The sequence below is a fragment of the Neoarius graeffei genome, chromosome 2, assembly GCF_027579695.1.
Source record: "Neoarius graeffei isolate fNeoGra1 chromosome 2, fNeoGra1.pri, whole genome shotgun sequence".
Classification (NCBI taxonomy): Eukaryota; Metazoa; Chordata; class Actinopteri; order Siluriformes; family Ariidae; genus Neoarius; species Neoarius graeffei.
In genome coordinates this window covers 85,605,602-85,631,865 of record NC_083570.1, presented here as the reverse complement: position 1 = coordinate 85,631,865, position 26,264 = coordinate 85,605,602, and the positions used below count along the sequence as shown (strand labels likewise).

Genomic DNA, 26,264 nt, shown 5'->3' with positions numbered 1-26,264 from the left:
AGTCAACTTTATTGTCAAATATGCTGTACATGCTCGACATGCAGCACAGATGAAATTTCAGTCCTCTCTGACTCACGGTGCAAACAGGCAATGCAATAAATAAAAATAGAATAATTGAAAAAACAAACAATATAAACAGTGTAAACACTCTAGATAAGAACTAGACATAGACTAAACACTCACACACACACACACACACACACACACGTAAATTGGTGTAAATAAACAGTCAAGGGCACTTGAGGTATAGCAGGTAAACATGAAATAAGCAGTATAAACAATAAACTAATGGCTGTTAAGGTGAGGTAGTGCGGAATAGTGCAAATGAGCGAGGTAAAGTGAAATGTGTAGTCCCTGAGTTCAGTGTGTTAATGAACGTTGAGAGTGTGTGTGTGTGTGTGTGTGTGTGTGTGTGTGTGTGTGTGTGTGTGTGTGTGTTGGGGGGGAAACTGTGAGGGTGACATGTCAGATGCTGAAGGGGGGGCAGGGGGGTGTGCGGGCAGAATCTGTGGCAGGGGGCGGGGGGGAGGAGGGGCAGAACAGGGAGGGAGTTGAGCCTCCTGACCGCCTGGTGAAAGAAACTGTCCTTGAGCCTGCTGGTTTTGGCCCGGAGACTCTGCAGTCTCCTCCCCGACGGCAGCAGACTGAAGAGGCTGTGAGATGGGTGGGTGGGGTCACCTGCAATCCTGATGGCTTTGCGGGTGAGGCGGGAGTTATAAATATCCATTAGAGAAGGGAGAGAGACACCAATGATCCTCTCAGCTGCTCTCATGATGCGCTGCAGAGTCTTGCAGCAGGACACGGTGCAGGTACCATACCACACGATGATGCAGCTGGTCAGGATGTTCTCGATGGTGCCTCTGTAGAATGTGTGCATGATGGGGGCCGGGACTCTTGCTCCCCTTAGTTTGCGGAGGAAGTACAGACACTTTTGGGCTTTTTTGGCCAGTGATGCAGTGTTGTTGCTCCAGAACAGGTCTTCAGAGATGTGCATGCCCAGAAACTTGGTGCTGCTCACCCTCTCCACTGCAGTACCGTCGATACATAGTGGAGCATGCTGGGTGTGCGCTCTCCTGAAGTCCACAACAATCTCCTTCGTCTTCTCCACATTCAGGTGGAGATTGCTGTTCTTACACCACATGGCCAAGTGGCTCACCTCACTCCTGTAGATTGTCTCATCGCCATTGTTGATGAGACCCACCACAGTCGTGTCATCCGCAAACTTAATGAAGAGATTGGAGCTGGATGTTGGTGTGCAGTCGTGGGTCAGCAGAGTGAAGAGAATGGGGCTTAGCACACATCCTTGGGGGGCCCCCGTGTTCAATGTGATGGTGCTGGAGGAGTTGCTGCCGACCCGTACAGCCTGTGGTCTCCCCGTCAGGAAGTCCAGCAGCCAGTTGCACAGGGAGGTGTTGAGTCCCAGCTGGTCCAGTTTATGAATGAGCTGCTGAGGAATGATTGTGTTGAATGCTGAGCTAAAGTCTATGAACAGCATTCTGACATATGAGTCTTTTGTCTCCAGGTGGGTGAGGGCTGAGTAGAGGGCAGTGGAGATGGCGTCATCAGTCAAACGGTTGGACTGATATGCAAACTGGAAAGGGTCCAGGGCGGGGGGGAGGGCAGACTTGATATGCCGCATGACTAGCCGCTCGAAGCACTTCATGAGGATGAGAGTGAGTGCGACAGGGCAGTAGTCATTGAAGCAGGAGGGAGATGGCTTCTTTGGGACCGGGATGATGGTGGTGGCTTTGAGGCATATGGGGACAACAGCCTGGCTCAACGAGGTGTTGAATGTGTCTGTAAAGACATCTGTGAGCTCCTCGCACAGTCTCTCAGGACACGACCAGGAATGCTATCAGGACCCGGGGCTTTTCGTGCATTTGTCGTCCTTAGAGCTCTCCTCACGCTGTCTGGGGACAGCATCAACACCTGGTTGCTGGGAGGTGGTGGGGTCTTCTGTGCCGTGGTGCTGTTGTCTGCCTCAAAGCGAGCGAAGAAGTCTTTCAACTGATTCAGCAGAGACGTGGAGTTGTAACAGGTCTGCGGCGAGGTCTTGTAGTCTGTGATGGTCTGAATCCCCCGCCACAGGTTCCTGGTATCTCTGCTGTCGTTGAAATAGTCAGCAATGTACCTGGAATACACCGGCTAGTGGCCTAGTGGTAGCGTGTCCGCCTCTTCATTGGGAGATCATGAGTTCTATTTGGAGTTGGGTCATACCAAAGACCATCAAAAAAATGGTACCTACTACCATCTGACAAGGCACACTGCAATGCAGATGCGAGTGGGGAGTTAAACTCTCGTGGTTACCAGAGGACTAGCCTCCCACTGTAACCCTAGCTATGTAATAGGCGAGAGGCTGAGGGCTGTGGAAACGGAGATCGGCGCCGCCCGATGAGCCACATGGTGCGGGAAGGACTTTAACTAACTGTACCTGGAATACAATAGAGGTTTTCTCTTCTCAAACATTCACACCTATGGACAATTTCGAGTAGCCAGTTAACCTAACTACATGTCTTTGGATGGGTGGGGGAAACCGGAGCACCCGGAGGAAACCCACACAGACATGGGGAGAGCATGCAAACTCCATACGGAAAGGCCCCTATCAGCTATGAGGTTTGAACCCAGAACCTTCTTGCTGTGAAGCAACAGTGCCAACCACTGCACCACCATTCATGCATTAAAAACATTAAACACATCCATGAGGTTTGGGCAATAGAAGAAGAAGAACAACTTTATTCATCACATGCTTGTGAAATTCCTCTCTGCATTTAACCCATCTGAAGCAGTGAACACACACACACACACACACACGAGCACACACACAAACCAAAGCAGTGGGCAGCCATGCTAACAGCACCTGGGGAACAGTTAGGAGCCTCGCTCAAGGCTGTTCCATATTAACCTAACTGCATGTCTTTGAACTGTGGGGGAAACCGGAGCACACAGAGGAAACCCACACAGACATGGGGAGAACATACAAACTCTGCACAGAAAGGCCCCCACCGGCTGCTGGGGTCGAACCCAGGTGAGGTGACCGTGCTAACCACTTACACCACCGTGCCGCCTAATAACATTTAAATGTCCTTTCTTTGTTTTCATATCAGTAAGGCCGTTCATAAAATCTCATCTCATCTCATTATCTCTAGCCGCTTTATCCTGTTCTACAGGGTCACAGGCAAGCTGGAGCCTATCCCAGCTGACTACGGGTGAAAGGCGGGGTACACCCTGGACAAGTCGCCAGGTCATCACAGGGCTGACACATAGACAACCATTCACACTCACATTCACACCTACGGTCAATTTAGAGTCACCAGTTAACCTAACCTGCATGTCTTTGGACTGTGGGGGAAACCGGAGCACCCGGAGGAAACCCACGCGGACACGGGGAGAACATGCAAACTCCGCACAGAAAGGTCCTCGCCGGCCACGGGGCTCGAACCCAGACCTTCTTGCTGTGAGGCGACAGCGCTAACCACTACACCACCGTGCCGCCCCGATCATAAAATATTGTCAATAATACTGATGCAGGTGGCACGGTGGTGTCGCCTCACAGCAAGAAGGTCCAGGTTCAAGCCCCGTGGCCGGCGAGGGCCTTTCTGTGCGGAGTTTGGTTTGCATGTTGTCCATGTGGGTTTCCCCGGGTGCTCCGGTTTCCCCCACAGTCCAAAGACATGCAGGTTAGGTTAACTGGTGACTCTAAATTGAGCATAGGTGTGAATGTGAGTGTGAATGGTTGTCTGTGTCTACGTGTCAGCCCAGTGATGACCTGGCGACTTGTCCAGAGTGTACCCCGCCTTTCACCCATAGTCTGCTGGGATAGGCTCCAGCTTGCCTGCGACCCTGTAGAACAGGATAAAGCGGCTACAGATAATGAGATGAGATGAGATGAGATACTGATGCACATGAACATGAGGCCATGGTGTAAGTTGTAGGTTGTGTAATTTTAGCCTGTGACTGTTTGTGCAGCAGTAGAGTGTAATAATAATGTTAACACTAGGTGGCGGTAAATGACGTTTGCAGGCGGAAGAGCAAAACCAGACGAAGAAGAATTGTGCTTCCGGTGTTTATCTTGCGTCGTGCTCTGCCGTTTTGGGGTTTTTTTTTTTCAGGATAAACAATGTCTCTTGAAATCGAGTCAGCAGAGTAAGTAAAGAAATGTGTGAATTTGATGTTGTGCTTTTGTGCTGTCTGCTCTGAACACTGGGTTAAAGAAGTTAAAGCGCGCTTCTGGAGCCGCTCGGAGTTGAATGTGCGGCGTTAGCTTTGTAGCATTAGCATCGTTCGTTTACTGGCTAATAATGAATGGCTTGTTTTGTAATCCACACACAGGAGTAGAGCTGTGTTTACGAAAGACAGTTTTAATCATTTAATTTGATCTAATTGCAATTTAAAAAAATATATATTTTGCTGTTCAGACCTGGGTGTAGTTGTGGTTTGATAGCTAGCGAACTGGCTAACTCAGCAGAGGTGTTAGCCTGTTAGCTGCAGGGCTTGAGAGCGACGTGTATGAAACATGAATGGAGGAAAATCCTTTCAAATAGAAAAGTGTCCACAGTTACAGTGAACTCTATTTATATGGCAGCTCCATGCTTAACTGCTTGTTTTTGCTTGTATATTGTTCTTGTTTTATTTAATTTGTAATAATTAGCATTTGATTTGGAAGTCTCTGTCCTCTCCAGCACTGTGTAGAAGTGTTAAGCTCAAAGAAGTGCTGCAGAGCAAAAATAATGAAATAAAGTTTCTACATCAAAAAAAATTTTACTATAAAGCGCAATCTTTACGTGACGTCATCAAACCGGAAGTCGGCCATATTGGCGGCATTGGACACATCAACAACAAAAAGAAGAAACCTTTATTTGTCACATGCACACTTCAAGCACAGTGAAATTCATCCTCTGCATTTAACCCATCTGAAGCAGTGAACACGCGCACACACTCAGAGCAGTGGGCAGCCACACCAGAGCGCCCGGGGAGCAGTCAGGGGTTCGGTACCTTGCTCAAGGGCACCTCAGCCCAAGGCCGCCCCACGTCAACCTAACTGCATGTCTTTGGACTGTGGGGGAAACTGGAGCACCCGGAGGAAACCCATGCAGACACGGGGAGAACATGCAAACTCCGCACAGAAAGGGCCTCGCCGGCCGCTGGGTTCGAACCCGGAACCTTCTTGCTGTGAGGCGACCGTGCTAACTACTACACCACCGTGCCACCCAAAGCAAGCTTCGTGAATTTTTCAATAAACTAACCAAATACTGGTGAATTACCGCAGAGTTTTGGTTTGCCACAATTGCTCAGATAGTAAGAAACATCTGCACTTCTATCGATTACTTAAAATAAGGCCAAAAAAACAAGTGTGTTTCCGGTAACCCAACCGATCGAGAATTTCCGAGTCGAAATTGCCGACCGTAAAGTTATTACAAATTTCCCTTGATATTTTAGTGTAAGCGGCGTTAGTCATAATTTTTTGTTTCAACGCATTCAAGTTGTGAAAGAAACGATAAAAAGTAAAATGTTTCGCCACTTCTATCAGCCCTCCTGCATAAACATGGAAGCGCACTTGTGTACTGAAGGAGGAAGGGAAAACTGAGCCGAGCCGCCATTTTGAATCCTCATTCAAGGCTGTAATGCAAATTGCTTCCTCTTCAGTATACAAGTGCACTTCCATGGCAGGGAAAAACACTACGTTTTGCCACCTATGTAGTCCCCTATTTATACAAATAGGAGTCATTCAGGATTCAGCCATGTTTTTGCTCGGTGTTTTTGCTCGACCCAAGTTCTACAGTAGGCTAGGCTAGGCCTTCTGCTTTTAATGGAAGTAGCCTAGCCTAGGACGTTATTTTCACGTTATTACATGAAAATATAATGAAATAACGTGATAAGTTTGTATCATTAAATTATGTGATGTTATGTTATTACATGATAAATATATTGTAAAAACGTGATAACTTTAACAATATCTTTTCACGTAATTACTTGATTCTAAGCCAATTTTTTTGAGTGTGGCAGCAATACGCTTCCGTAGATCATAACTCGAACTCTTGCGATATATTTTTTTTTTTATTCGTTTAAAGATTTAAAACACTTATTTTATTATGTTAATTTTTTCGAACAAAATAAAAAAAAATTAAGAAAAAAACTTTTTCCTACCTACCGACCTTTTTAGTATTTCATATTACCGGAAACACACTTTTTTTTTTTTTGGCCTAATCAAAAATTAGGGACAGGAAACCAGAAAATTGTCAGAAGAGCGTCGTCACCGGACCACGATGGAAATGAGTGTTATACACTTTCTTGTGTTATCGGTGTATCTTAATGTACACTATATTTATGTATTTTATGCATTGATTTTATTTAGTAAAATAATCAATCAGTCGCCTCTGACTTGTCAAACTAAACCAGGATCTGATCGACAAAAATCCGGACAACATAAGTGTGTTCAGTTCACTTTGTATCACGTATGAGTTTTTTTTTTTTTAAGTTTTGATCAATGTCTTAAAATTAAACATGACACTATATTTCTACTGTCGAGCTGTAATGGTGCTTCTGTATCTTCTTTTGAGAGTAAACGAAAGTTAAAAATCCCAATCAGCCATCTGCTGTCAGCTGAGGTAGGCCCACAGGAGATGTGCACTCCTGATCTACTGTACATGTAATGTACACAGGGTGGCACGGTGGTGTAGTGGTTAGCACTGTCACCTCACAGCAAGAGGTTTCAAGCCCAGTGGCTGGCGAGGGCCTTTCTGTGTGGGGTTTGCATGTTCTCCCCGTGTCTGCGTGGGTTTCCTCCGGGTGCTCCGGTTTCCCCCACAGTCCAAAGACATGCAGGTTAGGTTAAAGGGTATATTCTGGACCAATTTAGGTGTTTTTTTTATATGAAAGTATGTCCCTTTACACACTCATCCAGAAGGGTAATTTTGCACAAGGCCATCTGTCTACAACAGAAAAAAATAAAATAAAACGTGTCTGGAAAAATCCCAAGGGAGTCTGGAGCCAGATTCGTGATGTTACCTGCGTAAGCGCCAGCAGGCTACGCGAGCTTTGCACGGTTTCAGTGCACAGCCTGTGTAGACCAAGCGCTCCCATTTCTCTCTCATTGTCCGGTCTTTTGGGAAACGATGAGTACTAATCCCATCAAGATTGGTGTTGCTACACCCTCCTACGATACATCTGTTAACCATTTTAATAATTACGCGATAACGTTGAAGAAATTTGCAGAAAACCACCAGGTCGTTTTCTCATAAACAAACCAGCGCTGACGTAGGATTCAGAGGGAGGCGTCCCGCACGCGACGTCACCAAAATCAATGTTTGCCAGGAAATCCAAATGCCAAGTTTTTTCAGAGGCGGACCAATTCGCCTCAAATGGCTTGATTTTCAATTTAATTTTTCTGGTATTGCGCAAGGTAAAAAAATTGCACAAAATGCAAAATGTGACAGATATTTGACCAAAGTTTAATATAAATAGAATTGCATTGATCTTGCTCCTGAATTTACCCGTGATATGCACTTTAAGTTGTTCAGGATGTGCTGTAATTTCTACTTTAATTTCCACCAGTCTTTTTGATGCAGTATTTTAATATTGTATCATCATACTATAGAACTATTTCACTCCACTATAGCAGTATCTACTCTCTACAAAGGTTGCACATGTAAACCTGTGTTGTTTAACAGTTTGCTTTACGTCTACCACAGTGCTGTTGAATTCCTGAATGTGAAGGTGTTGATTAATTTTCTATAATAGCAGCTCTGACAATGGTTTCCATCAGTGCCCTCTGTCTAATGTGATATCATTTCTGTAGTGACAACTCAATCACAGGGACATTCTGATTTTCTGCAAGGACTGTTACTTTTGAACAGTCAGTATTTTTTCTAGCAAGCGATCCTTCAGGCCAAACAAAAAAAATTCTTTGTTTCCGGTTACCCAACCTGCCACCCCCCAGTGACTCCGACCCCCTCTCAGTCTACAAAACGTTCATGCGATGCACACAGCGTGGTTGTCCCTGGTCATAGACCAACGTCCGTACGTTATGCATAGCGCGAGTGTCTCTTGCATCATAAACGACTGATTGTACGCATGCGCGTGACTACCTCTAACAGGAAGCAACAAAAATGGCGGTGGTTTGTGTGCTGAAAGATGGTGTCTTGCACATCGCAAGCCCAGTCTTAGACAAATTGTGTCGCTAGAAAAAGAGACATTTAAAGACATTGAAGATTTGTTAGCTTGTACCAGTAGTTCTGGAGTACGGTAAATATACTGTAGAAATTATCTACGCGAAGCATCAGTTGACACACCGACAACAAACAGCACTCCCGGTGTTGCTGTCAGAGTTCGAGTACTCTTGCGGGGCGCCAGGAATACCCCCCGAACATTTTCTTGCCTCAGTCTGTGGTGTCAGAATGCCTCTCAACTGCGCAGATCCTGTTGAAATAGCCTACTATAGCAGTGGATTTGGAAGAACAGACATTTGTTCATATTGTCTTAAGGCCATCCTTAAAAAAATCCGCTTCCTGTCCACCGGGTGAGCAAAAAAATTTTCAGTAGGGAGGGAGGGATTTTTATTTTTTATATAATATGGATGGATAAGAAATCGCAATGCTGTTTGCTTTTTCTTTCAGTACTTTTTTTATTACAAAAGCAGACACATTTAATAAAATGACAGTTTAATCAACTGAAACTTGTACAAAAACTTTATTTGCTACAGACACAGTTTTTAATTCTGTCCAGCCAACCTGCATTAGTTCCGTAAATGCATTTTCTTGTTCAGTTCTGTTTTCATTTTGAATAGATCTATTAGGTTCTCCTACAGATCTGTCAGGGTCATTAACAAAGTAGGTAATGAATTTCGCATAACAAAACTCAAAAGCTGTTTGTAACGTCTCGGATGGATCAAGATCAAACGAGTTTTCCAGTAACGGTTTGTGATGGTCCGACACACGGACTTTTTGTAGTTCTAAATCGACCGTTAGGCCTAGTTCGGATGAAATTACACTATTAAAATGATCACTGAATGATCTGTTTTTCTGAATCTTTACTATTTTGTTGTTCGCTAGAATACCATTTTGCGATTTCACACTTAAGCAAATGTTTGAAAACTCCGGATCTCCTTCCTTCATGGTCGCTGCCATTTTTTTGTGCCGCACGGCGCATGCGCAGAACTGATTCGATTCTGTATTCTGCGCGGAATGCGTAAATGTCAAGTTTGATATTAGATTTACGAACCCGAAAATAATGTCGAAAAACCGGCGTTAAAAAAAAATTTCAACCGCACAAACGGCACTCACCCGGCCGGTGGACCGGAAACAGAACATTTTTTAATAATGGCCTAAAGACTGTCTGTGTTAAACCAGATCTGAGAAAAAGATTTAAAACAGTTATTGAAGTATGTGACGAGTGCCTTCAAAAAGGCATAAAAGACATTTTCTACAGGCCATATGGGAAGTAGACATTGAACAGCTGATCTTTACATTTCAACGCACATGTTCGGTGTGAGAAGTTTGTGTATGGTTCAAAATAAATCTTTGAAAAGTGTTCTTTAGGGTTTATTTCTGAAAACAGAATACCTGCAAACATGCATTCAAACAGAGTGCTGGGTGGGTGGATATTTTATTGTGAATATGGGGGGAAAAAGAGTGGTGATAGCCATGAAAACATTTTTTCCAAAATAAAAAAAAAACCTACCGACCTACCCTAATTTTTCAAGGCATGTAATAGGAAACACTTTTTTAAATGTTTTTGTTTGGCCTTAGGACAGAGGACTTTGCACTTTGACCACCTATATGTCTCTTTTCCCCCAAGAGAGGAAAAGAGAAAAGTTTGATGTGTTGCTTTTCAATGAATATAAATTGGAGTTGCTGGTAAATTCCTGTGCCATTATAGGAAAGTAAGGCCAAAATAAAAGTGTGTTTTTCCGGTTACGTAGATTTCAAAACTAGGGTCGGTAGGCAGGCATTTTTTTTTTTTTTTTAATTTTTTTTTCAAGATGGCTGCCATAACCTATATTTAGACAGGAATAATTTCACAAAATATAATGAATTTCTTTTCAGGTCACCTGAGTTACCACCTTCTGATGAATCTGATGCAGCATGAGACACCTTTTAACATGAATTTTTCTGTAAATATAAACAGCTCAATACACCATGAGAGAGAGAGAGCAGCCCCGCCCCTCTCTGCTCCCTGAGTGCAGCTCGTCGCCTTGGTAACGGTGCAGGGAAAAGACACAATATAACAAGCAAAGAGCGCTTTTTCTCAGAGTTCCCTCTCCTTGAACAACGCTGATTTACACGGAAACGAAAGGAGCTATTCACAAAATTCTTTCACATTGAGTGCTACAAGGCTCCCATGAACACACAAATGTAATTTTTTTTGTCCCTAGTGTAAAAAATGTGGACACTAGAGTGAGTTAAAAACAAGTGACTTTTCTGATTTTGCAGTAAAAGCGCTGCCACGTTTATAATGTGAGTCTATGGGAGAGCGCGGCTGTCCTCTCCTCACTTTCAGGCTTCTCATTCAAAAACTGTAAATCCTATCGCTCAGGGAGACACTTGTCTTGATTCACACAGTGTGTGACTACAACTTTTGAGAAAGTTGTGTGTGTAGAGTGAAAATTGTGGCTGAGAAAACAGTTTAAATGAGAAAGTTAGAGCTTTTTTTTTTTCAAGCTGCCTACACTCTAAACTCCACTGGTGTGTAACGCCATAGACCCCCATTATAAAGCCTGAATTTCTCCAGATTTGCTCATGGTGTTTGATCTGTGACTGATCAAAAAGTATAGAACCTAGCAAAAAAGTTGAATGCCAGATCCACACAGGAGAATTTTGTCTCCGTTTTAAAGTTTGAATCATGTCTCTAGGTGAAAGACAAAATAAGCGTTATCTCTGCTTCTGTTCCCTCCGCCGGCCCCGACACACTACTGCCTCCGCCGAGTGCGCGCGCACACCGCATGTGCGGTTCAGTTTGACATTATTGTCAGTCCGTTAGATAAACATTTAATTTTATTAAAATCGAAAATTAATATTTAGAGCCTGTGGGCTACAAAAATAAGTCATTAAAGTAGCCGGCTGGACTTAATTGTGTAGTCGGCTGTATGGCCGGCAGCCGGCGCTTGTGGAAAGCCCTGATTTTCCCAGTGAGTGACAAAAACTTCCGGTTCACGCGGTTGGGTTATATGTAAAAGTCGCGACTGGGAAAAAAAACGAAAAAAAAGTTTAGGGTCGGTCGGGTAACCGGAAGAACACACACTTTTTTTTTTTTGGCCTAATCAACGATGGATCACACCACCTCTCTGTTGATTATTTTCCTGTAGCAGTATGTCCTGCAGTTTTATTCCTTACTTCTAAAGCAGATATACATTCAGTGTGGTGTGTTTTGAGCATGTATAAATTGTTAAAACAAATTAAAGTATGAAGACAATAAACAAACGTGTGCCACTATTACAGACTGTCTGTGAACACGGATACCAGAGCACCTGTGATATTCAAAATGAGATTTTAGTATCATTGGTATTGCATCCAGTACTCTGGGCTGGTATTGATTTTGAAGTATTTTCCATCCAGTGGAATATTTTAATCCCAGAAGCAAGTTTCTTTGACTGGGACAATACACGACCCAAATGAGTTAAAACACGTCATCATTGTATCTTTGAGGTTTTGCCAAAAAATATCAACAGCTACTTGAGGAAAATCGCAGAAACTGCACGTACTGGTTAAATCTGTTTTTGAAAATGGCAAAAATAGTATTGGTGTATTCCTATTGGAAACAAAACTTGCGATTGCTGTTTTTGCAGCGTGATTCGTCTGATCATGCAGTATTTGAAGGAAAATAACCTGCAACGCACGCTTGCGACGCTGCAGGAGGAAACCACCGTGTCCCTCAATACTGTCGACAGTATTGAGAGTTTTGTTGCGGATATCAACAGCGGTCACTGGGACACAGTGCTGCAGGCTATCCAGTCACTCAAACTTCCAGACAAGACACTGATTGATCTCTATGAACAGGTGACGTTTGCTTATAGTAGTTTTATAATGTGTAAAAATGTATAAACTTATAATAGTAGTAATGTTTTCAAGGCCATTGTTTGCAGCTGGATAAACAACTGTCCTGGTAAACTAACATATGGATGTTCTGGCAGGTTGTGCTGGAGCTGATTGAGCTAAGAGAGCTTGGTGCTGCCAGGTCTTTGCTGAGACAGACCGACCCCATGATCATGCTGAAACAGACTCAGCCTGAGCGCTACATTCACCTGGAGAACCTGCTCGCCCGTTCCTACTTTGACCCCAGAGAGGTGGGTTACGACACGGATAAGGAGGAGATGTTCATGTTCTGTATTCCACACACAGTGTTTCCCCTGAGTTTACTGGTTTGGGGTGGCGCTGGATGAGGATGCGGGGAGGGGTCCTGCGGCTCCTATTACAGAGAATCTGGACCTGAACAAACAGTTCAAGGAGTCATACTGAAGTCTTCACATTTATTTTTAGAACAATTTTTACAGTAGAACTCTTTTTAACAAGAGAACAATTATTTTACAACAGTTTAAAAAATGTCATTTTCTTTGGCTAGCTAACTTGAAGATGTTTACAAAGTGATCTCATATTCCAACATGATCTCACGATGAATATCTTTAACAGTAGCTAACTTAACCCGTTCAGTGCCCTTGGATGAGTCACGTACGTCATGAAATCTTTTACCGCTGTGCCTTGTGACATACGCTACTCGTCATAAACACCTCCTTTTATGTACCTTACCTGGCACATTACTTTTACTTCACAGTGGCACATATGAATTACAGTCAATGCTTAAAACATTCTTCGGTCATAAGGCACAGCAGTAAAAGATTTCATGACGTACGTGACTCGTCCAAGGGCATTGAAGGGGTTAATATAGAGTGTGTCTGAAAATGTCACTTGCACTCTTTTTAAAATGTCGTATGTCTGCCATCTTTTGCCGCTGGGGGGTGTTTCGTTCTGACATTCCTAACTATTGTTTGAATCCAATCTTCTGAATCGTTTTTGAGCGCATGAGAGGAGAGCGAAGCAGACAGGGAACCCGCAGCGTGAATGGGGGATGTTTCTGCATGGTCCTAGTGCCTGCACACACTCCTGTTTATGAGCAAACACTCTTTCCACATGGTCCTATTGTCTGCACTCTTTCTTTCTTTCTTTCTTTCTTTCTTTCTTTCTTTCTTTCTTTCTTTCTTTCTTTCTTTCTCTCTCTTCCTTCCTTTCTGTCTGTCTCTTTCTCATGACCATAACCATAGTCATGAGTTTTGGGTAATGACCGAAAGAACAAGATCGTGGATACAAGCGGCCGAAATGAGTTTCCTTCACAGGGTGGCTGGGCGCTCCCTTAGGGTGAGAAGCACAGTCACTCGGGAGGAGCTTGGAGTAGAGCCGCTGCTCCTCCACATCGAGAGGAATCAGCTGAGGTGGCTCGGGCATCTCTTTCGGATGCCTCCTGGACGCCTCCCTGGGGAGGTGTTCCAGGCATGTCCCCCCGGGAAAGACCCAGGACATGCTGGAGGGACTATGTCTCTCGGCTGGCCTGGGAACGCCTTGGTGTTCTTCCCGAGGAGCTGGCCAAGGTGTCTGGGGAAAGGGAAGTTTGGACTTCCATGCTCAGACTGCTGCCTCCGCGACCCGGCCCTGGATAAAGCGGAAGAAGACGAGACGAGACTGTCTCTTTCTTTCTTTTGTCCCTCCCTCCCTCCAGACCTTAAAGTGTGTGTTTGGGGGGTGTTTCAGGTCAGATTTTAGTCATGGTACAGGTGCATGAACTTGTTGCTGGCCAAAAAAAAAAAAGAATTGTTGCTTTCATATTTGCCTGTAACATAGCAGTAAATAGTGTTTGTCATCCGTGTATTTGCAGGCCTACCCTGATGGCAGCAGTAAGGAAAAGCGGCGAGCAGCTATTGCTCAAGCTCTGGCGGGGGAGGTCAGCGTAGTGCCACCGTCTCGTCTCATGGCCTTGCTCGCACAGGTGAGGAACAAAGCACATCCATCCCCTGACTGCTGATTCATATAGACTAGAATTGATACAAATGACTTAAAAAATCTTTGTGTTAACAAATAGAAGTGTAGCGTTACAGGTGTAAAGGTCATGTACAGTTGTGTTCACATCCTTTCAAGCACCAGGCTGAGAAAAGGCCATGGTTTTAACATCATGAGAATGCAATGTTTTTTTTTTTTTTAATTAAATAAAGGTTGCAATTTCCTCCACTAGTTAAAAATCTGAATCATTGAAGTTTCTAATGTAATCAGCATGTTTGATCAGTGTCAGTAATAATCCTATTCTGATTTTATCTGATTATACCCAGATTGATCTTTTGAACTTTAGCATAACATCGAGCTATTAAGTTGTCTTAGAGATGTTGTGATCTGACGTAAAGGCACAAGGTTACTTGCTTTTAACTTTATATATGCAAGATGGCTGCTGTGCATGTCCTGCCGTGGTTTAGAACATCACTAGTGCATGTCCTCAGAAATGAACATGATGCATGCACATGGTGGTTTACCATAACTGATTAAACAAACTTGCATTGTGCCTCGAATTGCATATGTATGTACTATTCTGGACCATTAATAACTCTGAGGAGTAACATTACGTATTATGGTTTGCATTTCAAATCATTAGTTTTCTTTTGTTTCAGACATGTAAAAGTTTTTACCTTTACCTGACATGTTTCGAAAACTAAAGGCCTCTGCATGCTCGTGCGACAAGGCTTTCGCAGATAGCTTTTCGCAGACAGTTGTAATTTATTGTTGAGCGGGGATAATAGGAGTGCGCGATGTTATTCACTGGCACAACGCAAGGGGGCGCGAAGTCGCTAGGAGTAGTTGGTGGGTGTGGTTAGTGGAGTGTTTATCCTCCGGTTACTTATAATAACTAGAACTTTTTTTTTTTTTATAATGACTAGAACTGGAGTCGTATAGATGTACGTACTTCCTCAGTCAACCGCTCTTCATGCTGCTCCATCTTCGCTCATGTTTTTAAAAATGCCGGTCGTGAAAACAAAACAAACCGGGAAAGTAGTGAAGCGGAAGTGCGTGTACAGCGGATGTAGAGTGGACCAATCGGAGCCCTCTTGTCTGCGGCGCTGTCTGCGAGGCTTCTGCGGTGGTCACAATTTTTGGGAGGTGCGCGCAGAGCGTCTGCGAAGGTGGGGGGCTACGCAGACACTGTCTGCGACGCTATCTGCGAGGACTGGGTTGTCAGCATAAATTGGCCTTAATGATTTGATTTAAGAAGACGACATATTTATGGTTTGCATTTCAATTTAGGAAAAACCTCTCGTGGAGCCTTTAAACGTAACAGAAGGTCTGTTTGAGGACTAGTCATCTGGATATGTTTTGTGAATGTGTGGTTTAACTTGATTCTGATTGGCCAATCAAGGAGGGCTTTTCCTTAACACGGGGCCGTATTTCTGAAATGCTATTGGCTAGTTCGTTGCTTGGCTGTGGTTACAAAAATTAGCAAATTTTGTCAACAAAATGGCTTTTGTAAAGAAGTTCCAATAAAATTTTGTAAACCACTTTCAAAATCCTCGTGTCGTGTCGCCGTGTCATGATGAAAGACACTTTAGAAACTGATTCAAACGTGCAAGATAGTCTTGCGCCTTCATTGGTTCAGAAAACGTGAATGACAAATGATGTCAACTTGAATGGCTTCCGAAGTATGAATTTGGCCCTATATATTATAAACAAGTAATCGTATGGTTCCTTGTAAAATTAAGGATCAATTTCACTCATGATTTCAGAGTTTTGAATTTTCAAAACTTCAAAATCACTTGTGAAATTAATGCTTAATTTTGCTCGGCCCCATACGATTGCCTATACTAATGTGCCTCCTCTCTTGCTCAGTCTCTGAAGTGGCAGCAGCATCAGGGTCTCCTGCCTCCTGGTATGACCATCGATTTGTTCAGAGGCAAAGCTGCAGTCAAGGATGTTGAGGAGGAGCGATTCCCTACACAGCTGAGCAGGCATATCAAGGTACTGTTCCAAATACACTGAGCTCACTGGAAACGTAAGACTCATTGGCTGGATGTGTTTTCTAACAATTAACACTAGACAGTTATTACAGTGTAATTGTCTGGACTGGTAAATTATTTTCTGTGTGTTGGTGTAGTTTGGACAGAAGTCGCATGTGGAGTGCTCCCGCTTCTCTCCTGATGGTCAGTATCTGGTTACTGGCTCCGTCGATGGCTTCATCGAGGTGTGGAATTTTACAACAGGCAAGATCAGAAAGGTACATACGCTTATCTCATGCCTCGGTTTCTCACACAGAGATTTGTTCTCGTTGTAATTATACCCCCGCTCCAAAGGAGGGGGGTATACTGGTTTATTACCTCTGTCCGTCCGTCCAAAACACCCTTTTTCTCAGCAACCACAAATCCTTGGTACTTCAGCTTGGGGTTCTATACCGGGTATCCCGTTTTCAGGTCTGTCGCACATCAACTTACTGTGTACTGACTGGATGTATTTACAAAACGTATAGCGTGGATTTTACAAAGTTTTCGTAACACTTTTCTCAGCAACTACAAATCACAGATGTTTGATATTTGGTACCGAGCTTCAGCTTGGGGTTCTATACCATGTTTACCGTTTTCAGGTCTGTCGCACATCAACTTCCTGTTTACCAACTGAATCTATTTACTAGAGTTGAGCTGGATACTCGGCTGAAACAAGTATCCGGTACGGATAAAGCACTTTTGCCGAGTACGAGTATTATATGAGTAATATGAGTCAATATCTGTGCTCGAACTGAATGAAAATCCTCACACAGCGTCACAGCGCCCCTCCCCTACACACACTGCTCTGCTCACTCACACAGAGAACAGCTCTCTGTCTCTCCCTCAGTCACTCAGGTTCGCGGCTCTTTTCCGTTAACATTTCGGGTTTCTTCAGCTTCAAGTTTGTTTTTATTTCAGTTTGTACTTCCTTATAACCAGTAGAGTTCTGGTAAACGTGGGTTCGTTCAGACGTGGTGCTTGGTAGAAAGCGACTTGCGTTGCATCTCTGCCTGTCGGAGATTTTTCTTTTTCTTTTTTTAACCGTCGGTTAAAAACAGTTTTTTGACTTCACGCATTGAGTGTCTGACACTTTCTTGCTGTAATTCATGTAAAAATAAAGGTAGTAGTGGTATAAGTGGTATAAGTATTACAAATTAAGCTACACACACTCTCTCTCTCTCTCTGCCAGTCGTCGTTTTTTTTTTTTAAGCCGTCAGTTGGCTCTAACCAGTTTTATTTTACTTCACGCACTGAGTGTCTGACACCTTTTTCTAGGTAGTAGTGGTATAAATAATATTACAAATTAAGCTATACACACACACACACACTCCCCATCATGATCAGTGATACAGAATAATGAGTGATATAGCGAGTACTTCAGCCGACACTGAACCACCGGTCAGAGTTTGCTTAACCTTGCCGGACAGTGAGGGTCAAATCAGTGGCAGTAGCACCCACCTTTCCCCCACTGAGACCAATATTGCATCTGGTGATGGAGGTCCTCCTCCACCAAAGACCAAGAGGACTTCTGCAGTATGGGACTCTTTCACTGTTTCTGAAAATGACCCCTCCAAAGCCATTTGCAAGCTTTGCAAGTCCAAGCTAAGCAGAGGTAAAGATGCAAAACATTACAACACAACATCTCTACATAACCATCTGCTATATGCCCATCACATTAGAAAGCCCACTGTATCAGCCTCCTCCTCTCCTCTTCCTTCTCGGGTCACTGGTGTTCAGCTGGGTGCTGCTAAGGGCTCACATTCATCTTCCTCTTCACCAATACTCGCTGCATTTGCAGCAAACCAGCCATTCTCAGCAAACCATCCCCGGTCAAAACAAATTACAGAGATGATTGGTAAAATGATCTGCACTGATCTTGAACCTTTCTCTGTGGTGGAGAGGAGAGGCTTCAAGACACTTGTTGGCTTTTTAGAGCCCAAGTATAAGATCCCATCGAGGCACTATTTCAGTCGAACTGTAGTGCCTGAGCTGTATGAGGCAATGAGAGGGGAGTTGGTCCAGTCACTTAACGCAGCTGAAGGAAGTGTCATCAGCCTCACTACAGATCTCTGGACCAGCAATCACAACGCACATGCATATCTCTGTCTTACTGGGCACTGGTGTGAACGTGTAGGGGAAGCTTCATTACAGAGGAAAGCAGGGTTGCTAAATGTTGGTGTGCTGGACATTGAGCACACATCAAACAACATTCTGTGCTGCCTTAAGGAAAAGATGAGAGAGTGGGAAGAGTCTGTTGGTCAGTCTGTCACAATACGGTTTGTTGTTTCAGATAATGCAGCCAACATGGTGAAAGCTTTGACTGAATATGGGCACATCCGTTGCATGTCCCATACGCTTCATTTGGTGGTGATCAAAGCACTGGAGAAGGACAGGGTTGTGACATCCCTTCTCTCCAAAGCCAGGATCATATCTGGCCATGTTCATCGCTCAAGCAAAGCCAGCAACAGACTACATGAGCTGCAAACACAGTCGAACCTCCCCCAGCACATGCTCATAACAGATATAAAAACAAGGTGGAACTATACGTTCTACATGCTCCAGCGGCTGGTGGAGCAGCGCAGGGCTGTGCAGATTATGACACAGGAGTCTAACATGGGTAGAGCTCCAACAATCATCTAGCCAAATGAGTGGAGGTTAGCATCAGACATGCTCACTGTTCTTAGTCCTTTTGAGGTCGTCACACGGGCGCTCTCAAAACACAGCGCCTCCATCAATTGGCCCTTTTCTACTACCCTTTTTCAGCTCACTTCAGCCCGACACGGCTCGTGTTTCGACTACCTCAGAGCAACACGACTCAGCTCGCTTCAGCCCTGCTTAGCACCCAAAACTCGCACGGTTTTGGAGTGGGACTGAAGCAAGCTGAAGCGAGCCGAGTGGGGCTGGGGGCGTGAGGAGACACTCCCCTGTGCACTGATTGGTGAGGAGGAGTGTCCTCACATGCCCACACACGCCCCACGAGCACGCTGGGATCTGTAAACACCGTAAACCCGGAAGAAGAATAATTACGAATTACGAGAATTTCTGAAGCCTTATGCGCCTCGCCTCATCTATACGGTCTTGCCAGTATCTGTTGGCATTGTTGGTGACAACAAGCCACAGCACCAAGATCAGCAACACTAACGACTCCATGTTTATTGTTTACTATCCGGGTCGTGAGACTACCGCTTAAAAGAACACTAATGTCACTGTTTGCGCCGCCTAACGACATCACGTGACGTCCACCCACTTTCGCTAACTCCACCCAATGTGTCCACCCACTTCCAGCCAGCACGGTTGTAGTCGAAATGCAACTCCAACAGCCCCACTCAGCTCGACTCAGCCCAACTCAGCCGCGTTGGTAGTGGAAAAGCGTCATCTGAGGTCATCCCCCTCCTGCATGGCCTGTGCTCCATCATCAGGTCGCTGCATGTGGGAGGTCTTGCAGCTGATGAGGAATCTGATCAGTTCATGGCTGGTGGTGATGATCAGGATGCTACAGTGGAGCTGGTCCAAGATGTTGCGGCTGAGTCCAGGGAAAAGTTAGGCACAGCAGCAAGGAGACTGGCAGCCAATCTGAGCAAAGAACTAGAATGGCATTTCGAACCAATTTTTGCAAACTCCACATTTCTGCTTGCCACTCTCCTTGACCCCAGATATAAGGCCAGCTGTTTTCCAAACAATGTTGATGTGGAGGCACTGAAGAGGACCTTACTCCTCAGGATGGAGCTCTGTGACCCTGTGGCTACACCTGCAAGAAACACGGAAGAGACACCTGCCACCAGCAGCACTTCAGTCTTGTCTTTCTTGCAGAAAAAGAAATCGGCTATTCCAATGAGGACACATTTACCATCAGGTGATGTGGAGGCCTACCTGGCAGATGGGGACATCAGCCTTACCGATGACCCAGTGAAATACTGGTCAGACAAGCTTCAGTGCTGGCCCAATCTTACAGGCTTTGCACTGCAGCTTCTCAGTTGTCCACCTACAAGTGTCCAGTCTGAGCGTGTTTTTAGCACAGCTGGAAATGTGGTCAGTCCACAGCGTGCAAACTTAGACCCTAGCCACGTGTAACAACTGGTCTTCATTAAAGTCAAATGCAGATCTGAAAAACCGCATCGGACTATTTGATCCGTAGAACACAGTCCCCCCCCGCCCCTGCCCCCCCATCTCTCACTCTCTCTCACACACACACACACACACACACACACACCTGGTGTGAAAATAAAAAAGAACCAAAAAAAAAATCACACTGATCATAAAAAAAAATTAAAAGTTAAAAAAAAGAAAGTTATGTTGAGTATGAAAACTCTTGTTCATTACATTTCATTTCATAATTGCAACCGCATGTGTTGTATTCATTGTTGCAAAACTCATCTCATCTCATTATCTCTAGCCGCTTTATCCTGTTCTACAGGGTCGCAGGCAAGCTGGAGCCTATCCCAGCTGACTATGGGCGAAAGGCGGGGTACACCCTGGACAAGTCGCCAGGTCATCACAGGGCTGACACATAGACACAGACAACCATTCACACTCACATTCACACCTACGGTCAATTTAGAGTCACCAGTTAACCTAACCTGCATGTCTTTGGACTGTGGGGGAAACCGGAGCACCCGGAGGAAACCCATGCGGACATGGGGAGAACATGCAAACTCCACACAGAAAGGCCCTCACTGACCATGGGGCTCAAACCCGGACCTTCTTGCTGTGAGGCGACAGCGCTAACCACTACACCACCGTGCCGCCTGTTGCAAAACTTGTTCTGTAAATAGTTCGTTTGCTATTGTGATCAAAACCATTGATCTGAAGCTCAATGCTGATGCTGTCCTGTAAATAGTTTTCTAATCAGCAATAAATATAACAATTTCTGATCAACCCTTATCAATTGCATGCTTAAAATAACATACTGGTTAAAGCCCCGCCCGTTTCAAGACAACCAGACCCACTTCTGGGTTAAAACCTGCCCACTTACGGGTTAGACCCCGCCCACTTCAAGTACGGATAATTCATATGGTTAACAGATACAGATAATGCTGTACTCGCTCATCCCTAGTATTTACCAAACATATAGGGTGGATTTTGATGCGATTTCAAGAAGCAAAATGCTGTTTCAAAATGAGTTTACCAGGATGCTATTTGAAATCCCTGGAGAGAGACACTGCTCTCTACTTACTTATTTCAGGGTTAATTATTTATTGAAGTCAACATTCATAATAAGCATCGTATTCCTTCGATTGTTTGCATCAAGATACAAGCGAGAGCGGGGAATGCGTAAGTGAGCAGTAGCTCACAGTTGATCTTGTTATAAATGAAATAAACAAGGCTTGGCATTGAATTTGCTGTTTGAATGCTTGTATTCATGTATTTGTTTTATTCACAACCTAATGTCTGTGTTGTCCAGGATCTAAAGTACCAGGCGCAGGACAACTTCATGATGATGGACGACGCAGTGCTGTGCATGTGTTTCAGCAGGGACACAGAGATGCTGGCTACAGGAGCACAGGATGGCAAAATAAAGGTCCTACCAATGTGACTGTCAAATTATGTGCATGTAATTATATTTGGAGAGACACTGAAGTGGTTCATGTGCCAAATATCAAGGACATCGTCGCAAAGATTGACCGCTCTGTTCATTATGTGCGTATGTAGGTATGGAAGATCCAGAGTGGACAATGTTTGCGGCGATATGAACGCGCTCACAGTAAGGGTGTGACGTGTCTGAGCTTCTGTAAGGACAGCAGTCAGCTCCTCTCGGCCTCGTTCGACCAGACTATCAGGTGAGAGTCTGATGGAGTAATAGTGCTGATAGTCATGTCTTTTGCATTTGTCTTGATATATGAGGATATTCTGAAATTAAATAAAGTTGTGAAAAACCCATGATGGTTCGATATCCGTGTGTATTAAGGCGGTCAGGTACCTTTTTGAAAAATAACATTCCAATTTCAGACACTTAAAACATTTAGTATTCAAAGACAGTTGAATGTTAGTTAGGTATGACATATTAGTATTATTCCCATTCGTATTTCGTAGACCGCTGGAGGTGAAACCCGGCCATTTATACAACCAAATCCAAACGCACGTGGCTTTTCAGTTCAAGAGTTAACAGTTTTGCTAGTTTATAGTGAGTTAGGATAATCATGGTAAGCATAGTAGGTGGTTTCACAAATGTTTTGACCCCTATGGATATGCTGTATTTCTTAGTGACATTTGGAAAACACGTGTTTCTATAAACTTGACATTGGCAACCAAAAGTAAAATGCAATTTTACACAGTCAGATATGGATTTTTTGCTTTAAATGCATTAATATTATTTGAAATATTTTAATAATTTTCAAATGGGGCAACACAGTGATATAGTGGTTAGCACTGTTGCCTCATAGCAAGAAGGTCCGGGTTCGAGCCCCGTGGCCGACGAGGGCCTTTCTGTGTGGAGTTTGCATGTTCTCCCCGTGTCCGCGTGGGTTTCCTCCGGGTGTTCCGGTTTCCCCCACAGTCCAAAGACACGCAGGTTAGGTTAACTGGTGACTCTGTGGCCCTGTTTACATTATTTCGAATCAGCGGATCATCAGATTAACGTTTTTAAAACGATTCGCGTACACACACAATTTCTGTGCCCGCAACAAAACCGTTCCCCGTGCACACAGCAACGCCAATACACGGATACGCTAATCACATGACTAATTAGACAGCACGTCACATGATCCCAGTGCATATCGGGCATGCGCAAGTCACTCACCACTTGCAAGTGGAAGGATGTCGTTGTAAAAAATGAAGTATGCCAGTCTGTTATCGGCGGTACTGGTACTACAATGACGCCTTTTTTACACCGTGTATGGCCTTCGTGTTTATGCTAGAAGGATCTAACAGTGTTCGGTACACTCTTCACCTCACAGAACGGCCGTTTTTTGCGATTACAACAAGACTATTTAGTGCTGCGGTAACCAACACACTTCCTGTATTGCTCATTCACATGACCAACGCCAGCGAATCAGGAAGGTGGATGTCACAGTGACGTTGTCCAATGACGACGTCAGCTAGAGCTCAGCACTGCCTATCCTAGTTCCTCAATGTTTACACAGCACCGGATCAGACACGTACTGGGCTGAATACGTGGGCCCTGGCGGATTCAAACTGTTCCGCCTGTGGAGTCGTTTTCCGGCGTTTTAATGTGCACGGACAGTGCATCCGCAACGAAAACGATACGGATACGGTCTAATGTAAACACCACCTAAATTGACCGTAGGTGTGAATGTGAGTGTGAATGGTTGTCTGTGTCTATGTGTCAGCCCTGTGATGACCTGGCGACTTGTCCAGGGTGTACCCCGCCTTTCACCCGTAGTCAGCTGGGATAGGCTCCAGCTTGCCTGCAACCCTGTTCAGGATGGATGGATGTTCAAGTAGTAAAGTTCAGTTTGACCACCCTAGTGTGTTGCCATACTGATGTCACATGTCCTACCTTATCAGAGTGTTTAACTTAAAAAAAAAAAAAAAAAAACGGTTTTGTTGAAGGAAGGTGTTTTGTTTGTGCAGAGTTCATGGTCTAAAGTCAGGCAAGTGTCTGAAGGAGTTCCGAGGCCATTCCTCATTCGTTAATGAAGCCACATTCACTCCTGATGGCCACCACGTCATCAGCGCCTCCTCCGATGGAACTGTGAAGGTTCGTATTCTCTCAAATCCTTTCTGTGCACGTGTGACACTCAGTGTTGAACGGTATTGTTCCGTCATTGAATTGTCAACTAGGAACTGGGAAACTTGCAAGGCCCTTTAACACTTTACATTAAATCTAATATAGAATATTTATCATCCTTTTCATTTATTCAGATCTGGAATGTGAAGACCACAGAGTGCACGAGCACGTTTAAGTCTCTCGGCACGTCGGCCGGCACAGACATCACCGTGAACAACGTGATCTTGCTTCCCAAGAACCCTGAGCATTTTGTGGTGTGCAATCGGTCCAACACTGTGGTCATTATGAACATGCAGGGGCAGGTAAGATGTATTCTGTTACAGCAAAACCAGTTCCTGTGAGGTTTCCATCACCGACATTAACGCGTTGATATTACTCACGAGTGAGGGCATGGGAGGCGGCGGACAGAGAGCTGAGCTGTAAACGTTGTTTATTTTAAATAATTTTGGAAGCACTTATGTACTACTTAACCATTAACTAAAATAAATCAAAACAAATTCTCACACACTACATCTAATTACTTCACTTGCACTGCAGGACTCGCGCTCATTAGCGTCTGGCAGCCGATAAAAAATGCAGCACATAAATAGGCTGCTGTAAATCACACTCATTCTGTGTGGCTCGCCTGATGCTCAACCATGTCCACGTTGCCACCCCCTCCATCCAAATATGTGTCCCATTTGAAATTAGCACATTTATTTTAACTAAATTGCATTATGTATGTTACTTTCATATTTGCATCATTGTAGATATTTTATAAAAATCTTGCTAAGTCACATGATGCATTTACATTTCTGAGGGTGTTGCATGTGCAGGGTTTTATTTTTTTTTTTGCGCTGAGCAAGGCAAGTCTTAAAATGCTTATGCACTACAGATTGTGAGGAGCTTCAGCTCTGGTAAGCGAGAAGGAGGAGATTTCGTGTGTTGTACACTTTCTCCCAGAGGAGAGTGGATCTACTGCGTGGGAGAGGACTTTGTGCTTTACTGCTTCAGCACAGTCACCGGCAAACTGGAGAGAACCCTGACTGTAAGCCTCCGTTTACTGTCCATATCATGTCCTTTAACTTCTACATGTCACATCATTTGTTTTAGGAATTTACAATGTTTTGATATTTGCACATGATGGGGTTGCACCTGGTGAGGAGTGAAATTTAAAAAAAAAAAAAATTTAACCTAACGTTTATTCGGCTCTGTCTGTCAGGTACACGAGAAGGATGTGATTGGAATCAGCCACCATCCTCATCAGAACCTGATCGCCACGTACAGTGAAGATGGTCTGCTCAAGCTCTGGAAACCTTAAGCACCAGACCAATATTTTTTACTTTGATATGGATCGGGCTTATTTTTTTGTACATATTCTATTTTTTTCCCTCAGTGCAAGTTTTAAAACATGGACATTTCTTTTCAGAAGCTCATTACTTTTTAGGCTGTGTTCATTTTTTTTGTGTGTAACAGGAGATAACTCTCTATATTATTCTTGTATTTTCTCCTTTCCAATTAAACATTTATCTCAGTTTTTCTTCAAGTTATTTGTACCAAATGTACAACTCAACATTGTTTCTTGTTTTCCCAGCATGCCTTTTTGCTTTTTAAGTAATCCATATACACTGAACTCAAAGCCAGGAGTTAAAGCAAAAATGTAAACTAATAACCCAAGAATATATTCTTCAAATGTATGATTTAAACAGTATTGGCCTGTGATTTCTAGAAGGGGAAGCATTTTTGCGTACAGGGTTTTCCTGCCTAGTATAGAGCAAGCTTAAAAAAAGGGAAAAGGGAAAGAGGGGAAGAAAAAAAAAAGTGAAACTGCAGGGCAGTGGGTCCCCAGAACTGGCCCTGAGCATTAGAGAATTAGTGTCCTAAAGCTCACAGGACTCTGTGAGTTAACAATGCAGAAAGGAAAAGGGCAGGCAAGACTCTGTTGTCTAGCCAAGGTGGTAAAAACCGCTGTGGGTGTGCTGGACTAAAAGTTTAGAAGTGGCTTCAAATCAAAGGTATAACCTGGTCACTGCCGAAGGCATGCTGTTAAATGCATTCATGCCCAGCATGGCCGGGGCTCCTGTGCCTCGGGCTGTGAGGTGGATTTGAGCAGTAGCCGCTATGTGAGAAGTGGTGTGGAAAACTGAACTGAACTTGTGGAAAGTCAGATGAGACTCAAACATGCCATAACTTCTGTCCTTTTCCTGCTTTCCTATGGACTGAGAGGAAAACAATCCTCCTCTATTTACCTTAAATTGTACTTCATATTAAAGGGGACATGTCATACACTTCAATTATTTACATGCTTGTGCAATTTTTTTTTTTAAAGGCAGCTTTGGATCTTTTTCCATCATGACGTTTTAGCATGGTATTAATGGGATGCAACATTTCCTGTTACAGATGGGAGCCCAGGAATTAAATAAATACAATTTAAAACAGTTTGTTTGCATTGCAGGTATTAAAACTATGGATATACCAGAAACCAACATAAACCCATGCATGCAGGGCATTCTCACTCAAAAGGGATTAATGATCCAAAAGTGGAGACTGGTCCATTAACACAAGAACTTATTGCCATGTTTGTGTTCAGCAAACAAGCAA

At 44.0% G+C, this 26,264-nt stretch overlaps 1 protein-coding gene across 1 annotated transcript; it reads left to right on the top strand.

Moving 5' to 3' along the window:
• Positions 1–4,048: 4,048 nt before the first annotated feature.
• On the top strand, positions 4,049–25,200 carry smu1a (SMU1 DNA replication regulator and spliceosomal factor a). Its single transcript, XM_060915117.1, has 12 exons — positions 4,049–4,143; positions 11,780–11,990; positions 12,125–12,277; positions 13,858–13,968; positions 15,849–15,977; positions 16,114–16,233; positions 21,399–21,515; positions 21,647–21,774; positions 23,528–23,654; positions 23,819–23,986; positions 24,559–24,711; positions 24,886–25,200. Exons 1-12 carry the CDS (start codon positions 4,118–4,120, stop codon positions 24,982–24,984), a joined length of 1,542 nt encoding a protein of 513 aa, XP_060771100.1. The 5' UTR covers positions 4,049–4,117; the 3' UTR covers positions 24,985–25,200.
• The last annotated feature ends 1,064 nt before the right edge of the window (positions 25,201–26,264 follow it).

Excerpts from the sequence above, each read along its gene's own strand:
- smu1a (XM_060915117.1), top strand. The coding sequence starts at position 4,118 with ATGTCTCTTGAAATCGAGTCAGCAGA. Across the intron at positions 4,144-11,779 it reads CTTGAAATCGAGTCAGCAGA|CGTGATTCGTCTGATCATGC; the intron begins GTAAGTAAAGAA and ends CTGTTTTTGCAG. Across the intron at positions 23,655-23,818 it reads CCTCCGATGGAACTGTGAAG|ATCTGGAATGTGAAGACCAC; the intron begins GTTCGTATTCTC and ends TCATTTATTCAG.